The sequence below is a fragment of the Mercenaria mercenaria genome, chromosome 15 (genome assembly GCF_021730395.1).
Source record: "Mercenaria mercenaria strain notata chromosome 15, MADL_Memer_1, whole genome shotgun sequence".
NCBI lineage: Eukaryota > Metazoa > Mollusca > Bivalvia > Venerida > Veneridae > Mercenaria > Mercenaria mercenaria.
The window spans coordinates 47,752,899-47,770,020 of record NC_069375.1 but is presented as its reverse complement, the minus strand read 5'-3'; the positions used below and the strand labels follow the sequence as shown (position 1 = coordinate 47,770,020).

Sequence of the window (17,122 nt, the reverse complement as noted above, 5' to 3'; positions counted from 1 at the left end):
TCTGGATCCATGCTTGTCGCAAACCCACTATGTTGATTTTCTCATGGTGCGGCTCATATAATGTTTTATTTCATAAAAGGAGCGTTAAGCATATACGAACGAAAAGCTGGGTACGTTTACGAAAGATATCTATATGCGTGTGTTGTAATTATCAAATCAATGAAGCGTAATATGTATATGAGCAAAGTCTGAGACAAATTGCTACATGTAGGTTAATTTTAACACGGAGCTGTTATATGATCGACATAGTTTAATTGGGCCGCGCCATGAGAAAACCAACATAATGCATTTGCGACCAGCATGGATCCAGACCAGCTTGCGCATCCACAGTCTGGTCAGGATCCATGCTTTTCGCTTTCAAAGTCTATTGCAATTACAGAAACCGTTAGCAAACAGTATGGATCCTGACCAGACTGCGCGGATGCGCTGACTGGTCTGGATCCCTGCTGGTCGCAAATGCATATTGGTTTTCCCAATATGATGTAGTTGAAATAGTCTTATACTACCCCAATGTTTGAATTCAGAATATGATGTATATTCATTCTCTGATGACGCAAGTTCACATCTTTTTTTTCATTTTTTTTTTTTTTTTTTGCTTGATTTTAACCTTTTTTATTGTAAAACCCGTTACTTTTCTTGGTTTTCTTACAGATAGTAGGTTTACAAACTGTTTTTGTTTCAGTTCACCACTACATACTATTATGATAAAATTGTGTCTCAAACACATCCCATACTACAGTTCCTTTTGTCACAAAAAGTACATCTGTCAAAACCAAATGTTTTGCTTTTCAGTTCAATGCCAGGCATTGTGTACGGTTAAGAACAACATGTTAGCTGAATTAAAGAAAAATATATTTTCATACTTTTATTATTTGTTTGAAACCTATAACTTTATTTTGTGAATGCAGTTTTCCTCGGTCGTTACTCTCTTTTTTTTTAATTTACCCGCACTATATTATTTGTAAACTTTAAGCCTTGTCAGTCCTCGGCGTTGTATACTTTTTTATTGTTTGATATTCTGTGTAAGAAAGGAGAGATCCTTTTATCTCTTCGATTCACTTTGTCTGTAAGTATATTGAGGTTTTGTTTTCTGAATCTTAACACAGACCATTGGTGTAGGAGGTATTAGTTAGGGCGAAGTGGTGAGAAGGTAATTTAACCTGCCGAATTTATTTATATTTCTCAAGATATTTTTGACAACCGAACAAATCCATTCTTTCCTTTTGCAATGGAATCTAATTCAGTATTATTAACTTAATTTTACCGCTGAAATATTGAGTTTGTGGTAAAACGTTAGTGCCAGGCACATGTTGCCCCACCCCTTCCCTCTCAATGTTAGTGCGTCTCTCGTCCTCCGCCCATGAAAGTAAATACAACATATATATGATATTATAAACACAGAGGCTGGCCTATTTGATACCTGTAGTGGACACACCCCATGGATACGCGTCGTTGACAACACAAAACATCGGCCACTCAACTGTTTACTGATACAAGGGCGATTAGACTAGCCACTAGACTGATAATAATATATTTCTACATTTTTTCCTTTTTTGATGAATTTAATTTCATAGAGACAAAAGCCAGTCTATTTTAAAGATTTTCACAGAGGAATGATATTGAAATTATCAGTCTAGTACAATCCGAAATGCTCTCAGAGGGATGATTGGCACCTATGGCTATTAGATTACCCGTGGATCATTTGGTACATCATGCCAGTGGTCAAGTTATATGCTGCCGATCATAAATCTGTTTACCTAACTGATTTTTAATGGTGATAACTGAAGAACCATTCTCATCTAGAATAAACCATTTTGCTTCTTTGAAATCTTGATGGGTCCTCTTGCAAATATATTTATTTACAATTATATGTTTATTTTACGGATTATTATAACCAGTATATTTCTGAAACTGAGAAATGGATTTTAAAAGTTTCTTACAGCATGTCATTATCAAAAGCATTTTAAAATATGTTGAGTTCAAGCTTTTTTTCAAACGATAAAGAAACAGCTTTGTGTAATATGTGGCAAAAATGAGATTACGATTGCTACCATATAAAACTCTTCAAAATTAAGGTGTTTATAAAACCGAGATTTGTTGTCCCACCGAAAAGCCAGTTAATAATTTGTGTAGGAATTTTCACAGACATTTTTGTACTAAGCAGTCTAAACTCATATGTATAGACAAAATTATGAGTAACCTGTACCAAAATTGAAAGAAACACAAGTGTCAGTAAAAATGATTTCTATTCAGTGACCAAACACCGTACTGCAGTCACTGCAGCACCAAACAAAAGAAAAAAAGATATTAATTTTCTTAATAAAGATTGATAAATAACAAAACTACTGAAGGTTGATGCATATATGGAAGGCTGGTGCACCATTCTACTTGCCAAATATCTAATGCTAATAGCTATCAAATATGATATTCTCTCTTTCATAATAAATGCAAAAAATTCAAATACCTAATGTTTATTGCTGAAAGATAATGCTAATTGTCCACTGATTTTATGAAATAAGAATCATGTCTTTTGAGTCTGATCTGAAGCACTTGCTTATTCTACCATGTCATGCCAACACCGTACAATACATGTAATCATTCAGCATTGTATGGAGGGCCGGTGCGCCATGCTAATTGCCGGATGTCAGTTTTAATGCTAAATGCCAATAACTTAATGCTAAATACCAATTATTTAATGCTAAATGCTATTATCTTAGTAAATTATTTGTCATTTAGCATTTGGCAATTAGCATGGCGCAAAGTCCTTCCATAGTACTGTTTTGCCATCGCATTTGACAATTATGACTCAATGTTTTAGCATTTAGCATTAAATATTTTGCATCTGGCATGTGGCATTTTTCAAATGAAAGGGCGGAGGTATAAAGATAACTTCCTAATTCTAAAATGCTAACTTGTATTTAGAGTATTAAGCATTTTTGAAGTTAAAATGAAGTATCTGGTAAGTTGAACAAGACTTCCATGAAACTGTACTTTTATCAACTAAATAGCAAAAAGACTGGCGATTAATTGAACAAATGCACATTATTAATCTTATAAGAGATATTTAATTGAATGTTAGTATGCAGAGTTACCTTTTCAACACCATAAACATTTTGAAACCAAATGTCTTTATTTAACATTATATTTTTCATGTATCAATTAACTTTTGATTTTAAAAACATTTATCATTGCTAATCTTTACCAAAGATTATACAAGCCTGGGACTTTCTTGATTTGTAAAGAAGTACATAACTATTTGGACTCCAAATTTTGGAGTTAACGAAAGAATATAGCAACGTGCGAAATTTGCACATATAAGAAACTTACAATAATTATAAGCTTAAATGTATTTCTAACTTTGAGACTTTTCTATCGTCTGCAGAAATACCAATTTTGATGTACAAATGTGCTTTCATGTATTTACATACAGATTTTTAAAGCTAAAAACTCCTCTAATTAATGAGACACCTGCATTAGATTCAGAAAAGCCACATACCTTCTAACTAACAGAATACAGGATAAGAAGAAATGAAAGCATTCTGTCCGAATATTCTCAGAGCAAGATTGCAGATTTATGTGTCTGTACTTGTGTTTCACTGTCCTTCAAATACAACACTTTACTATGCATTTATTTAGCCCTGAACCTGGATATTTATTTATGCACCAAGTGGTGATACCACTATATTATATGTGCATTCCGTCTTTTAACATACAAATATCGCAAATGCTAACTTTTCTGCTAGCAGTTCGGGGATGGGAGCATCTGTTCTACTCCTTTATTGTTCAATTACAGTTTAATTCCATATGTCCATTTTATGACAAGCCATAGGAAATGTGTATCTTTCAGATTTTCCAATCTAACTTCAAGTACCAAGTACAGAGAAATGAAATTCATTTCTTATAAAATTTCAACTCAGCTCACCCCTGCAGTTGTAAATCCCTGCTACCAGATGGTATCAATGAGTTACATAAACATGTGGCAGTAAACCACTGACCTCTATCAGTTAGGCTGTGGTCAGTTCTTGACATTGATTGATAACAAACCTAAAATCAGGTTTGTGAATTTTCGGATTGTACTAGACTATGATATTGGAGATAGAATATAGACTGGCTCAGTTCACTACATTTAATCATAAAAATGTAAAAAACGATATAGCATAGTCTAGGAGCTAGTCTAAAGGGCGATCTCTCTATCAGAAAAATATTTAATTTACGAAAGTTGTTTTTATAACATACACCTGGCACTGGTGCTCTTCCGTATATAATTTATCAATTTTTGTGTCTTAATTTTTAATTAAAAAAACATGTGTAAACTGAGGATATCATATACTAGTCTATAAATTTTATATATCGCTTGCACCCGACAGGGTCCATATGGTTATCTTTTCACTACAAACATTATAGAAAGATGACTTTTAAACATACATTTTCTACGCATTTATTTTGTTTTATTTTAAGAACTGAGATAATTAAAAAAAAAAGTTGCAGCCGAGTAAGTCTTAAACAAAGCCATTTCCGCATTCATATTTAGTGTAGCTCTATATTATGCATATAGAATAGTTTTACTAGTACAACCCACAACATCATTTGAATAAGCCCATACATCAGTTCTATTAGTCAAAACAAAATAATTCAGATTGTTTTATATTTGTGACGGGCAATCTAACCGAGTGGAGATATTGCCCATAAGAAAAAATAACTCAGTATTTCTAGAATCGTGTCAAAATTTCCATGTACTCTGGAATATTATCCGTTTCCGAGATGTGACTTACTGTCTTTGAAGTTCTCTAAAATGCCATTTCAAATTATATTTCTTTTATATTTCAAAGTGTTTGGTTCAATCATTAGGTGGCAGGGGAGCGGCTTCGTAGTTTTGGCCCCTGTCGATTTTCTGTATAAACAAGACAGAGTAGATATAAAGGCATATCTATCTTACTGGTTATTTATCATTATTAATTCTTTAATATATCTGGGGAATGTGGAACGGTTAATGATTCTACAAGGCGGGTGTTTTAAAATCCCTAGCTGCGTACTTCCAGTTGAGGCTAAAACATAAATATCAGAACAAAAAGTCGATCAGACGCGCGGCTGTCATCCATCTACTTTTTTTCAAGTGAAAATCAGGAAAATAAAGTGGTGGTAGGCAGACACATTCCACACCACTCTGGTATGCATCTGTGTTCGAACTATAGATATATGCTACGAAATTGGATTTAAAAATAGAAATGAATGAATGGCTGCCCGGTTAGGCTATTTTTGGTCTATAAAATTTGGATGCCTTGGCCGATTTTTACTATATCTGGCGTGGAAAACGACAGGTTCATAGGACCGGAGAGGCGTCTTTATGTAGTCTATAGTATCTGCAATGATCCATAGTAGTTTCAAAGAAAAATAAGCAAAATCGAGATTTCTATGGATATTTCAACACTGGTACCCACAAGTCAATGTGGAATTCGCAATTGCACTCCCCTGTCACCTTATTTTGCAGATACTTACCAAGAATCATATTCTAGTATATTCTTCCTTTCAATTATTATATCACGAACAGCCCAATGTTACTGCTACACATGTTCTATGTATCAGGTAAATGAACTTTTCATATCTTTACAATTTAATTAACTCCGTATGCGCGTAATTTCTTCGTAGTGTTGCCCACATGATGCTTAATGACAAGACATGACGCATCATCTGTGTAAGTTAATCCAGATTTTCTTGAAATATAAAAATGAATAGAAAAGTGACAGCTTGAAAAGACACCATACTTGGGTTGATAAAATAGAATTTTAGCCCTGAGGCTAGATGCTGGTGAAAACAGCTTTTCCTTTCAACGCATTAGTGGTGCAGAACAATCTAACAATAGCCACACAAACGTGCAACATGTTGGTTCTTAACCAGAGATAGGCACTTTACACTAGGTTATGTCATGCACACTTGTTTCCTTTTTATTAATAATCGGCCTGATTTAAATTCACGGGTTGGGCCTCATTGTCAGAAGGCTTTGATTCATTTCCCCCTCACCGCTGAGAGTTCGAAGCCTCGCTTGGGATTTAGACCTCTGTCATGTGAGGAAATCATCCAGCTGGCTTACGGAAGGTTGGTGGTTTTACCCATGAGCCCTCTCATGCCTGAAATAATGCACAGAGCGGCACCAAGGGTCTTCTTCCACCATCAAAAGCTTGAAAATCGCCATATGACCTATTATTACGTCGATGTGACATTTACCCCTCAAAAAATATTGATTTAGGGAGAAACTTATTTTCATTACTTTAATGTGTAGTAGTTGACCAGAGCACTCGTAAGGATGAGAAAGGAAAGCCTCGGTTTCATACTTTTAGCTTCAAGAAATGAAGGATAAAAAGATGTTCATCTTCGCCTAAATGCCTATATCCACTACTATATGTGTTTTTGTGATTTTTCTCTTATACGTGTGATAACTGGAATGTTACATGACAGGATAAAATCAAACCATTGTGTTTCTTCTATACTGAATTTTCAGGTTCAATAAAAAGTTGTATAAAGTGTACATTTTTCCTGCTTTATTTTATAACATTAAAATGTACATTTGGTTTTCAATCTTAGACAAATGTCCCGGTTTACAGTATTCATTTGAATTCGTGTACATCTCCAGATACAACTTGAAAAAAAAACAACACTTGATTTTCTTCCTAAGATAAGTTTCTTATCATCTTATTATGAATAACAAGAATTTTCCTTCAATAAAAATGCCACAAATAGATAAAAATTCTAAAAATATCTTGAGAAATATGGATAAATTCGACAGGTTAAATTACCCCCTTACAAATACCGAGGGCCTACAAGGCTTAAAGAAGTTTACAAATAATATTTGTAAATTAAAAAAAGTAACGGCCAAGAACAACTGCATTCAAAACATAAATATAAGTTTGATAAAAAAAGAACTGTTTCTTATTCTTATTTATACAGTTATAAGGTAGACTGATTTAAAAAACAAAAAAAACGAAGACACTTGTTTATTGGAACCGCCGATATTAAATCGCTCCTATTGGATGTACGCACGTATTGAGTGTACAATATACTGACTAAAGGTTAGGGTTGGTTAAATAGTGTACATTCAATGCGGTGGTGGTGGGGACGGGGGGAAGGGGTTTAATGCCGTCTTTATTGGAGACATGATAGAAATCCCTTGGCTCACTGCCAAGATCTAGGCCTTTAAGACGTCATGTTTGCCATCTAATCTGAGACTAATAAAATGCCACACAGAGCATGAATATATGTATGGGAATTTTCGCAATATGTGTGAATAAAACTTGCCGCTAACAGTATCTTTAAAAGATACATTTCTGCATCTTAAATGTTTATTAAACAAAAGCACACGTTTTTCTTTCGCAGTGATAACGACAAATATGGGGGCCAAGTACCAATATAGATCCTAGATACGCCTTTATTGAAAGCCCATCAGGAGTTTCATGATACAGTATGCAATTGGGCGGAACCATAGGAACATGATTTATTTGTATGGACCTGGCCGGGTGAACGTGTGGACGCAGTGGTAAGTGGTGGCACTGCCGGACTAGGAAACCAAGGGACGTGAGTTCGCGTGTATGTGTGCTTTACACCCGGCAAGATTAAGAATCGGGAAGTTTCTTGAATAGAGACGTTTTCTATACCTTGCACTATCTATACAAAATTACTAACAGTCTTCTGTCGCCAATATAGGTTACTGGTGGCAGCTGTAAATAGATTAAACACACACGCACGCACATGAATGCACGTGCGGATGAAATTATCAGCCGTTCATGAGAATTTGTTTGAATATTTTCCTATTTTAGCTCTAGCGATCCCTGGAATCATTTGAACATTGAAAAATGCCCATGCAATGATGTAACTACATTATAAACATGTATATTCAAACACTTAATCAACAGAACATAATTGAGCCACGCCATGATAAAACCAACATAGTGCGTGTGCGACCAGCCTGGATCCAGACAAGCCTGCGCATCCACACAATCTGGTCAGGATCCATGCTGTTCGCTAAAGGTTTCTCTAATTGCAATAGGCTTTGAAAGCGAACAGCATGGATCCCGGCCAGACTGCGCGGATGCGAAGGCTGGTCTGGATCCCTGCTGGTCGCAAACGCACTATGTTGGTTTTCTTATGGCGCGGCTCAATTATGGTTCTTAAGACAGTAAGTATGAAAGGATTGATCCATATGAAAGTCAATATTGAACGTACAGAAATAAAATCTGGTTCTGATAAAAATGGCATTATAAAGCTGGATATAACCATATGTGCGTTGATTTAAAAAATAATCAATTTCGTACCTTCAGTATGTAACCATAAATATAACAATTAACAAATTTAAGTACGTGTCTGCTCGACATATGCTACTCCCTCGTTTATTTTTCGATTAGGTTTAACATGTTGCGATTCCGTTTCTTCATTTCACATTGTTTTACAAGAAGGTAATATTTGGAAACTGATTGATCGTTTCGCCTTATTATGTTTACTGTTGTTGATGGGATGGGGTGGGGTGGGTGGGGGGGGGGTTGATGGGATGGGGTGGGGTGGGGGGGCGTGGAGTCAAGAAACAAAAGACACAATGGCGGTAGGTTAATTTTGGTAGGGGTATGTTGAGATGCTTAGACATGTCAAGAAACACAAGTAATGGAGGGGTGCGGGTTGGTGAGTGTAACGTGGGAGTGGAGGAGATTAGTCATTTCCAATCATTTGAGCACCGATATTCATTCAGTCTAAATAAAGGATTTCCTTAAAAAGTAAAGATGTTTAAAGGTTTCTTGCACGCCTGTGTCCAAGTTTGCTTATGATGGCTTAAAATGCGGCTGCTAGAAAATAAATCAGGTATGGATGCCTGTCCACAAGATGGCATACCATCCTTAAAGTTCATCATGATCTCTTTATCCTCGGGTGAATTTATATGAATGTTGCATATTAGAACTATAAACTTATTTTTCTACATAGGCCTATACAGAACTCACCCATAAGAATATCATATTACTTAAGTAAACAAAACTGATTGTAGTATTTAATGATATCAAATCATTATTTAAACATTCGTTACATTCTGAGGTTGATTAAGTATGGTGGCTGATTTCTGCCATTTCGTGTCGGCGAGATTGAGGGTATTTCATAAAAGAAGATCACATACTGTAATTCATATAATAGTCTGCATTCCTGTTCAGTACAATTTTCATTCTCACATCGATTTGACAGTACTAATACTGTACTGTGTACATGGGGTACGGATAGTTAGATTTCCCCATGAATATAATTATTAGGCAAATATATTTACATTCAAAAGAGAGGCTAAATAAGGGGTTATTTTGTGTTTTCTTGCATTGCATCATCTTATTTAAATCCCTGTCAAACATATTATATAAAACATAATTTTATATGCTTTTTTCAAGCCAAAGTATACCATGATCCTTATATTTTTTTATAACAAAAGAAAACGGGATATGTACTAAATGTACAGTTGTACTGTATTATTGTATTTAATAATGCTAGTTTGTACCATATTTAATGATATAAAGTTATTTAAATTTTATTTTATTCAGATTCAAAGTTTTAGAATTATCCGTGTCCGCTTTCTTGAAAATAGCACTGATATATCGTATGAAATTGACTTTTGTATGGTTTGAACCAACGACCTATACGTATTGAGCTGGCAACACCTTTTACCACTAGAGTGCCTCTCCCACTGAACCCATCCACAGAGCCCTAGGTTTATGTTTATAATTATACACGTTTCTAACGTGCAGTGATTTACTGCAGACATCCCAAGAACGCAAATAGTTACATAAGATGAATTTATTATAATACAGACAAAAAAGGAAGCCATGCCAAATAGATTTAGATGTATATCTTTGCAAGTAACGATTAATCTATTAGTTTATAAACAATGTCTCATTAAAATAACTGATGTCTCCCTTAAGATAACTGACAAATAAGGAAACAGTTTATTTTTATCTTAGGTTCCAAATCTGTCTATATACTAATATCATGTCTCTAACAAGAAATGGTCATGCAGAGCATTGTACTTGTGGGTCAGAGTTGAGTATAATACTCTGCATCGCTGTATAGCCGATGGGGCATTCAACACGGAAATGGCTATTGCAGACTGTCCTAGTTATAATCATAGCTGATACGTGCTCTTTGTCCAATATAGTGTTAGGAATACCTATTATAGCGCAGTTTTAAGGCCTAGAATAACGCCCAAACAATAAAAGTAGTTGAAAGATAGGTAGGCTTTCTACTCAATCTGACTTAAGTACTTGATCTTCTAAACGAAGATCTGAGAACGATCCATTCACATACGTCTTCTGTATATTTTGGATTTCCAGTATTGCTATTTTTATTTTAACCAATCAGACGATTTGTTCGAATGTCAAAGAGTAAGAAAAATGTGCAGTCATTCCAGGGCTCGAACCAGGGACTATCTATCTAACTTCCATAACCGTTGAACCCCTTGCGGGGACGTAGACGTTTTGCGCGTCAAAATCATAAAGAGAAAGAATATAGTGATAAAAATTTAGAGTGGAAGAAACTAAAAAAAATAACTTTGGTGAAATAAAAGGTTAAAACTTGAGTTAGCAGGATAACTAGGGCGAGACATGTTCAAGGCTGCAAACTGCGGCACTGAACTGTTCTAGGGTAGGGAGGTGGGCGACACTTGGGGGACGTTGGTTCCAATGGCACACCGTTCTCGGAAAATAAGAAAACTTGTAACAGTCAGTGGTTGCAGTAATTAACCTATAACTTAGGGAATGGCCATAACGGACATATCGGGTCATTGGGGTAAGGTAATCTACGATTGGGATAGCAACCAGATCATGATGAATCTTATAGAAGAGTGATACCCTAGAATCTATACGCCTTAAATCCAGTCGACGAAGGTTAAGGGAGTGTAGCATATCTGTTACACTAGAAGTACGGCCGTAGTCAGTCTTGATCCAACGGGCGGCTCTCCTTTGGACGCTTTCAATTTGGTCTAACTGGGTTTGGGTGTGGGGCGACCATACCTCGGAGGCATATTCAAGCTGGGGTCGGACTTGAGTCTGGTAAGCAATGGTCTTAATGGGTTGGGATTTGACCTTAATGTTTCTTCGTAAGAACCCTGGGGTTTGGTTAGCTTTATTGGTTGACCTATTTATGTGATTGTCCCATGATAGGTCATTTGAGATATCCACGCCTAGGTATTTAGCGGAGCTGACCGATTCAAGTTTGACTCCATGTAGGTAATACTGGGTAGGGATAGGATGTTTCCTTCTAGTGGCGTGGATCACTTGACACTTGGAGGGGTTGAACTCCATATCCCACTCCAACTCCCACTTTTCTAGAAGTTTTAGGTCATTTTGGAGAATGACAGATTGGTCTGCAGGCGACAATGTTAGATATATTGCCGTGTCATCTGCAAACAGACGGACTTTGGAGCTGATGTTTTGTGGGAGGTCATTTATGTAAGCTAGGAAGAGCAGGGGACCAAGTACAGACCCCTCGCTTACAAAGCAAATGGCCTACCGACTGAGCTAACCGGCTATCTGACACATTATGACATAAGAATAGTAAATATCAAAAGTCAAGACTACAGGTAGATTTGCAAAATGTTGTAAGTTAAGCTCTGAATGGCTAGCGAAAGGGTCGTCAGAACGAGGCTATGAATAGGTCGTTCTCTGATCCTATGCGTAGCGTAATAGGAGATGTACTTTAGTCAGATTGGCTTTCTACTTCTTTTATAGAACATCAGAAAAATCATTTTTACATTATATGTCAGACAGGGGCGTACCTGGAAGATTTTGAACTGTACGCCAGATAGGAGCAGGATAGCTACGAACCAAGCAGAGATGCTGCGTGTGTGTGGAGGTGGGGGAGGGGGTCTCCATCTCCCGGCGTATTGGGTTTTGGGGGCTTCCCCTTGAAAATGTTGGGAAAAAATGGCAAAAGATGCGTTCTTTTGCGTTAATATATTTTGTTTGTCACATTTGTACTACATATTACAAAGATAATCATTTAAATTCATAGTTTATCACACCGCTCATGCTTACTGGCATGTATCATGACAGTGTCTAAAATTGCAACTGGAGCAGCCCCGAATATTTTGAGGAGTATAACCATTTTTCGTATAGAGTCCTATGTAACTTTAACCTGGAAAGTTTGTGCTTCAATAGCACGATACTTGGCCCGTATTAGTGTTCGTTAATAATTTCAAAATGTTTGATATCTATTTCGCAGATATTTCCGTTAATTACTTCGATGCAACGATTTATAATATTATTAAAACTCTTACCTAATCCCAATATCCTTTCGTTGCAGAGGCAAAACTCACATATTAAGGATATACTAGTTTTTTGTATTGTTATCGTTTTTGAAATCTTCATCAATGTTTAATGCATGACTTCTGCTTCCGCATTTTGACCGGTTTTTGGTAAATATATATACCCACACATTGCAAATATTTCAAGTTTTCTCACGTGAAACGTAACTTTTTTCTAGTTAACGTAAACATTTAATATTGGCAAACGCAAATTTAAACTGCGTAAATTGCTAAATGGTATTTAGATTTACTTGAATTGCAACCATTAAAAAATCTTTTATATCACACCAAGAGTGACTTTTTTCTTACTCGAAACATTGGCTGATCATTCTTGTTCTCCTGCTGACCTCTTGATTTACCAATAAAACACGTGTCATTTGAAACTTGAACATCAGAGTGAGACGGGCAATCTGACTTAAGTACTTGATCTTCTAAACGAAGATCTGAGAACGACCTATTCACATTCGTCTTCTGTATATTTTGGATTTCCAGTATTGCTATTTTTATTTTATCCAATCAAACGACTTGTTCGAATGTCAAAGAGTAAGAAAAATGTGCAGTTATTCCAGGGCTCGAACCCGGGACCCCTCGCTTACAAAGCAAGTGGCCTACCGACTGAGCTAATCAGCTATCTGATACATTACGACATAAGAATTGTAAATATCAAAAGTCAAGGCTACAGGTAGATTTGCAAGATGTTGTAAGTTAGGCTCTGATTGGCTAGCGAAAGGGTCGTCAGAACGAGGCAATGAATATGTCGTTCTCAGATCCTATGCGTAGCGTAATAGGAGATGTACTTTAGTCAGATTGGTGAGACGGGTGTCCTGTTTTTGTGCAAACAAATTTTCCGACATGCCCAAATCGAGTATACCGAGGTTCAATGGACATACATAGTGTTATTTTGGTTTGTTTGCAGAAAACGAACGCTCCATCGTTGCCGTAGAAAACTTGCACGCACAACAGGTTTGTTGAGTATTATTGTTCATAATTTCAAATGCAATATTCGGACCTTTGAGATATGGTATATAGCTTGTATCCGCTCGTATCTCTGTATGTTCGAAACCCCGCACGAGGTGTCTATTTTTTAATGAGAGTAAGCCATCAAGCTGGCTTTGTGAACAATTCATGGCTTTATCCAGGTACCAGTTCATGGCTAAAGTTATGTCCGAAGGAGGCACCCGGGGTCTTCCTCCCAACATTAAACACTGTTAAAATCTGGATAGTTCTTTTGAGACTAATATTGTAAGCTTACTTTAATCGATCATCTTATACTAAACTTTCTAAACGTTTCATGGTTTACCTGCATATTTTCCATGGCAATAGTACACATGCTTTACTTTCGTTGTTCGAATGTTTCCCACTTAGATTAGTCACTTGGGCATTTTGGTTCTTGTGAGACTATCTATGCGAAATTTCTTCTACAGAAAACTTTTACCAAGATCATATGACATTGTTGTAAAAACCTGTAAAAGTTCAATCAAAAATATACGATATTTGAAATAATTAATATATTATCGACACCAGTTGTTATGTCCATACTCACTATTCGATGCCATGTTTGGGGAAGACATTAAGGCATGAAAATAAGAAATAGTTGCCCTTCTATTTTTCTATATAAAATTGACAAATTTCAAATGGTTGCAGCACACAACAGAACCCATTTTAAATGTCTGTAACTTACAATTTCTTGAAGAATATTGTCAGAACTGAAACAAAATCAAAAGAACAAGAGGGCCATGAAGGCCCTGTATCGCTCACCTGACCTATTGACCTAAAGATCATCAAGATTAACATTCTGACCAAGTTTCATAAAGATATGGTCATAAATGTTGTCTCTAAAGTGTTAACTAGCTTTTCCTCTGATTTGACCCGGTGACCTAGTTTTTGACCCCACATGACACAGATTCGAACTTGACCTAAAGATCATCAAGATTAACATTCTGACTAAGTTTTATGAAGATAAAGTTATAAATGTGGCCTCTAGAATGCTAACAATCTTTTCCTTTGATTTGACCCAGTATCCTAGTTTTTGACCTCACCTGACTCAGATTAAAACTTTATCTAAAGAACATCGAGATTAACATTATGACCAAGTTTCATTAAGATATGGTCATAAATGTGGCCTCTACAGTTTTAACTAGCTTTTCCTTTGATTTGACCTGGTGGCCTAGTTTTTGATCCTACATGACCCAGATTCAAACTGGACCCTGAGACCATCAAGATAAACATTCTGACCAAGATTCATGAAGATAAAGTCATAAATGTGGCCTCTACAGTGTTAAGAAGCTTTTCCTTTTATTTGATCTGGTGACCTAGTTTTTGACCCCAGATGACCCAATTCGAACTCGTCCAAGATTCTATTAATGATTAACAATCTGACCAAGTTTCAATAAGATTGGGCCAAAATTGTGACCTCTAGTGTTTACAAGCTTTTCCTTTGATTTGACCTAGTGACCTAGTTTTTGATACCAGATGACCCAAAATCGAATTCGTGCAAGATTGAATTGTGAGTAACATTCTGACCAAGTTTCATTAAGATTGGGTCAAAATTGCGACCTCTAGCGTTAACAAGCTTTTCCTTTGGTTTGACCTGGTGACCTAGTATTTGACCCCAGATGACCCAATATCGAACTTGTCCAAGATTTAATTGAGAGTAACATTCTGACCAAGTTTCATTAAGATTGGACCAAAATTGTGACCTCTAGAGTGTTAACAAGCTTTTCCTTTGATTTGACCAGGTGACCTAGTTTTTAACCCCAGATGACCCAATATCTAACTTGTCCAAGATTTAATTAAGAGTACATTCTGACCAAGTTTCATTAAGATTGGGCCAAAATTGTGACCTCTAGGATGTTAACAAGCTTTTCCTTTTATTTGACCTAGTGACCTAGTTTTTGACCCTAAATGACCCAATATCAAACTCATCCAAGATTTTATTGAGGGTAACATTCTGACAAAGTTTCATTAAGATTGGGCCAAAATTGTGACCTCTAGAGTGTTAACAGTCAAATTGATGATGACGGACGGACGGACGACGATGGACAACGGACACAGGGCGATCCATAAGCTCACATTTGAGCACTTCGTGCTCAGGTGAGCTAAAAATGGGGGTCATGTTTTTCAGCCAAACATATAAACTGCAAAATCAGCTAAAAAGATTCCCCAAACTGAAGTAGTGGTGTATGACCAAAGTTTCCTTAATAAATTGTGCCATGCTATCATTGCATTATGAAACTGCTTCCTAAATGTCAATGATAGATCTGTTTGTGATTTCAGCAAAGAATTGCAAAGAAAGAAAGGAAAATAGCTCTACAGAGCAAAAAAGGTGTACCATTTTTTCATGCCATTTTCCTATTTAGTGTCTGTATACATTAATTGTGGCCCTTGTATTGCTTAATCCTGTCTAGTTCCATTATGGTAAACACTTCATAGATCCGATTAAATGCCAGTGCAATATCACAGTCATTTATAGGGAAAGTAAATTTGTCAAACAAATGTATTAGAGGAATACTCGAAAACCTATTACTGTTCTTAGATATCTATTGAAGCGGTGCAAATTATCAGTTTCTTTTATTTTATGGGTCTTTGGACGAGTCATTTGATTTGAAAACATATTATGTCATATACTGACATGTAACTGTAACAGACACAAGATTAAGGGAGTTAATTTTGATGTTCCCTACAAAAACATACAAAAAATGATCCGTTGAGGGGCTTCTTTTTTTAATATAAATCTATTGCCCTCATAATTACATGTAGAACAGTTAATATTTACTTCAAATTAAACCAAATACAGCCTCGTTACTATTTTTAAATGCATGTTAGAATGAAACCAGTACAGAACAGGACTGAAAATTGAATATTCAAAAATTTAAAGCAGACTATTCATGTACATTAAAGTATGTTATAGAAGATCTTTACCTTTTGATATCTTATACATGATATACATGAATTCAGTTTATTTGTTTATGTTAAGTTCAGTAATATGATATTTTAATGATTAAAGTAAATCAATTTGACCTTTGAATGAGATTTTTTTGACAATTTCCCCTTTAAGGACCTTATATCATTTTTCCTGAGCTATGTATTTTGAATGTCTATAAAATGTAATTGAATAGATTTTGTGTCAAGGGTTATATTTGATCAAGGTCATAAATTAACCTTTTGGAAATAGTTCCAGATATATCTGACTGAAATAAATAAAACGTAGTTTCCCTTTGGGGCCTCTTTTTTGGTTGATTCAAGCCAAAAAATCGTATATGTAATTCTTTCCTGATTCAGTATACTTTATAATAGTTAAATACGAATTTTCATGCTTTTTTCATAAGAAACCTCTTTTCACAGTTTTAAAATTCAATATACAGTAAATATCTGATCATGTCCCTTTTTAGTATGTATCTTGAGAAATATGAGTATTTTGAGGATTAACTTAGTATATCTGTCAATACCAAATGGTTGTCGGTCTATGTCAGTAATATGTTATCCATGTTTTAGATAATATGAAACATTACTATATAGATAATTTTCAATTTAAAGGAAACACTTTTTTCCAAGACATTTTTACCTCCCTTTTTTAACTGATTTAAAAGGAGGTTCCAGGGTAGATTGAGCGTGTCTCCTCCTCTTGTAGGATTTGGGATCCCTTTAAGTAATTTCATGCAAAATTTGGTACTTTCTTCACAAATGGGAACATCTTTGCCATTTTTTGTTCCATATCTTATTTGCTAAGGTGTTTCAACAGTAATTTAGTAACATCACACAAAGGAATTCAATACATGAAGGAAACAAAGACAAATTCAAACTTTAGCA

At 35.7% G+C, this 17,122-nt stretch overlaps 1 protein-coding gene across 1 annotated transcript in view; it reads right to left on the bottom strand.

The window, feature by feature from the left end:
- Window positions 1-12,400, bottom strand: part of LOC123552337 (glycoprotein-N-acetylgalactosamine 3-beta-galactosyltransferase 1-like) — a 34,640-nt gene extending 22,240 nt beyond the window's left edge. Inside the window, exon 1 of the mRNA XM_045341928.2 lies at window positions 12,287-12,400. Within this exon, the coding sequence (XP_045197863.2) occupies window positions 12,287-12,377 (91 nt within the window). The 5' untranslated portion in view covers window positions 12,378-12,400. The remainder of the gene's footprint in view (window positions 1-12,286) is intronic.
- Window positions 12,401-17,122: the final 4,722 nt, after the last annotated feature.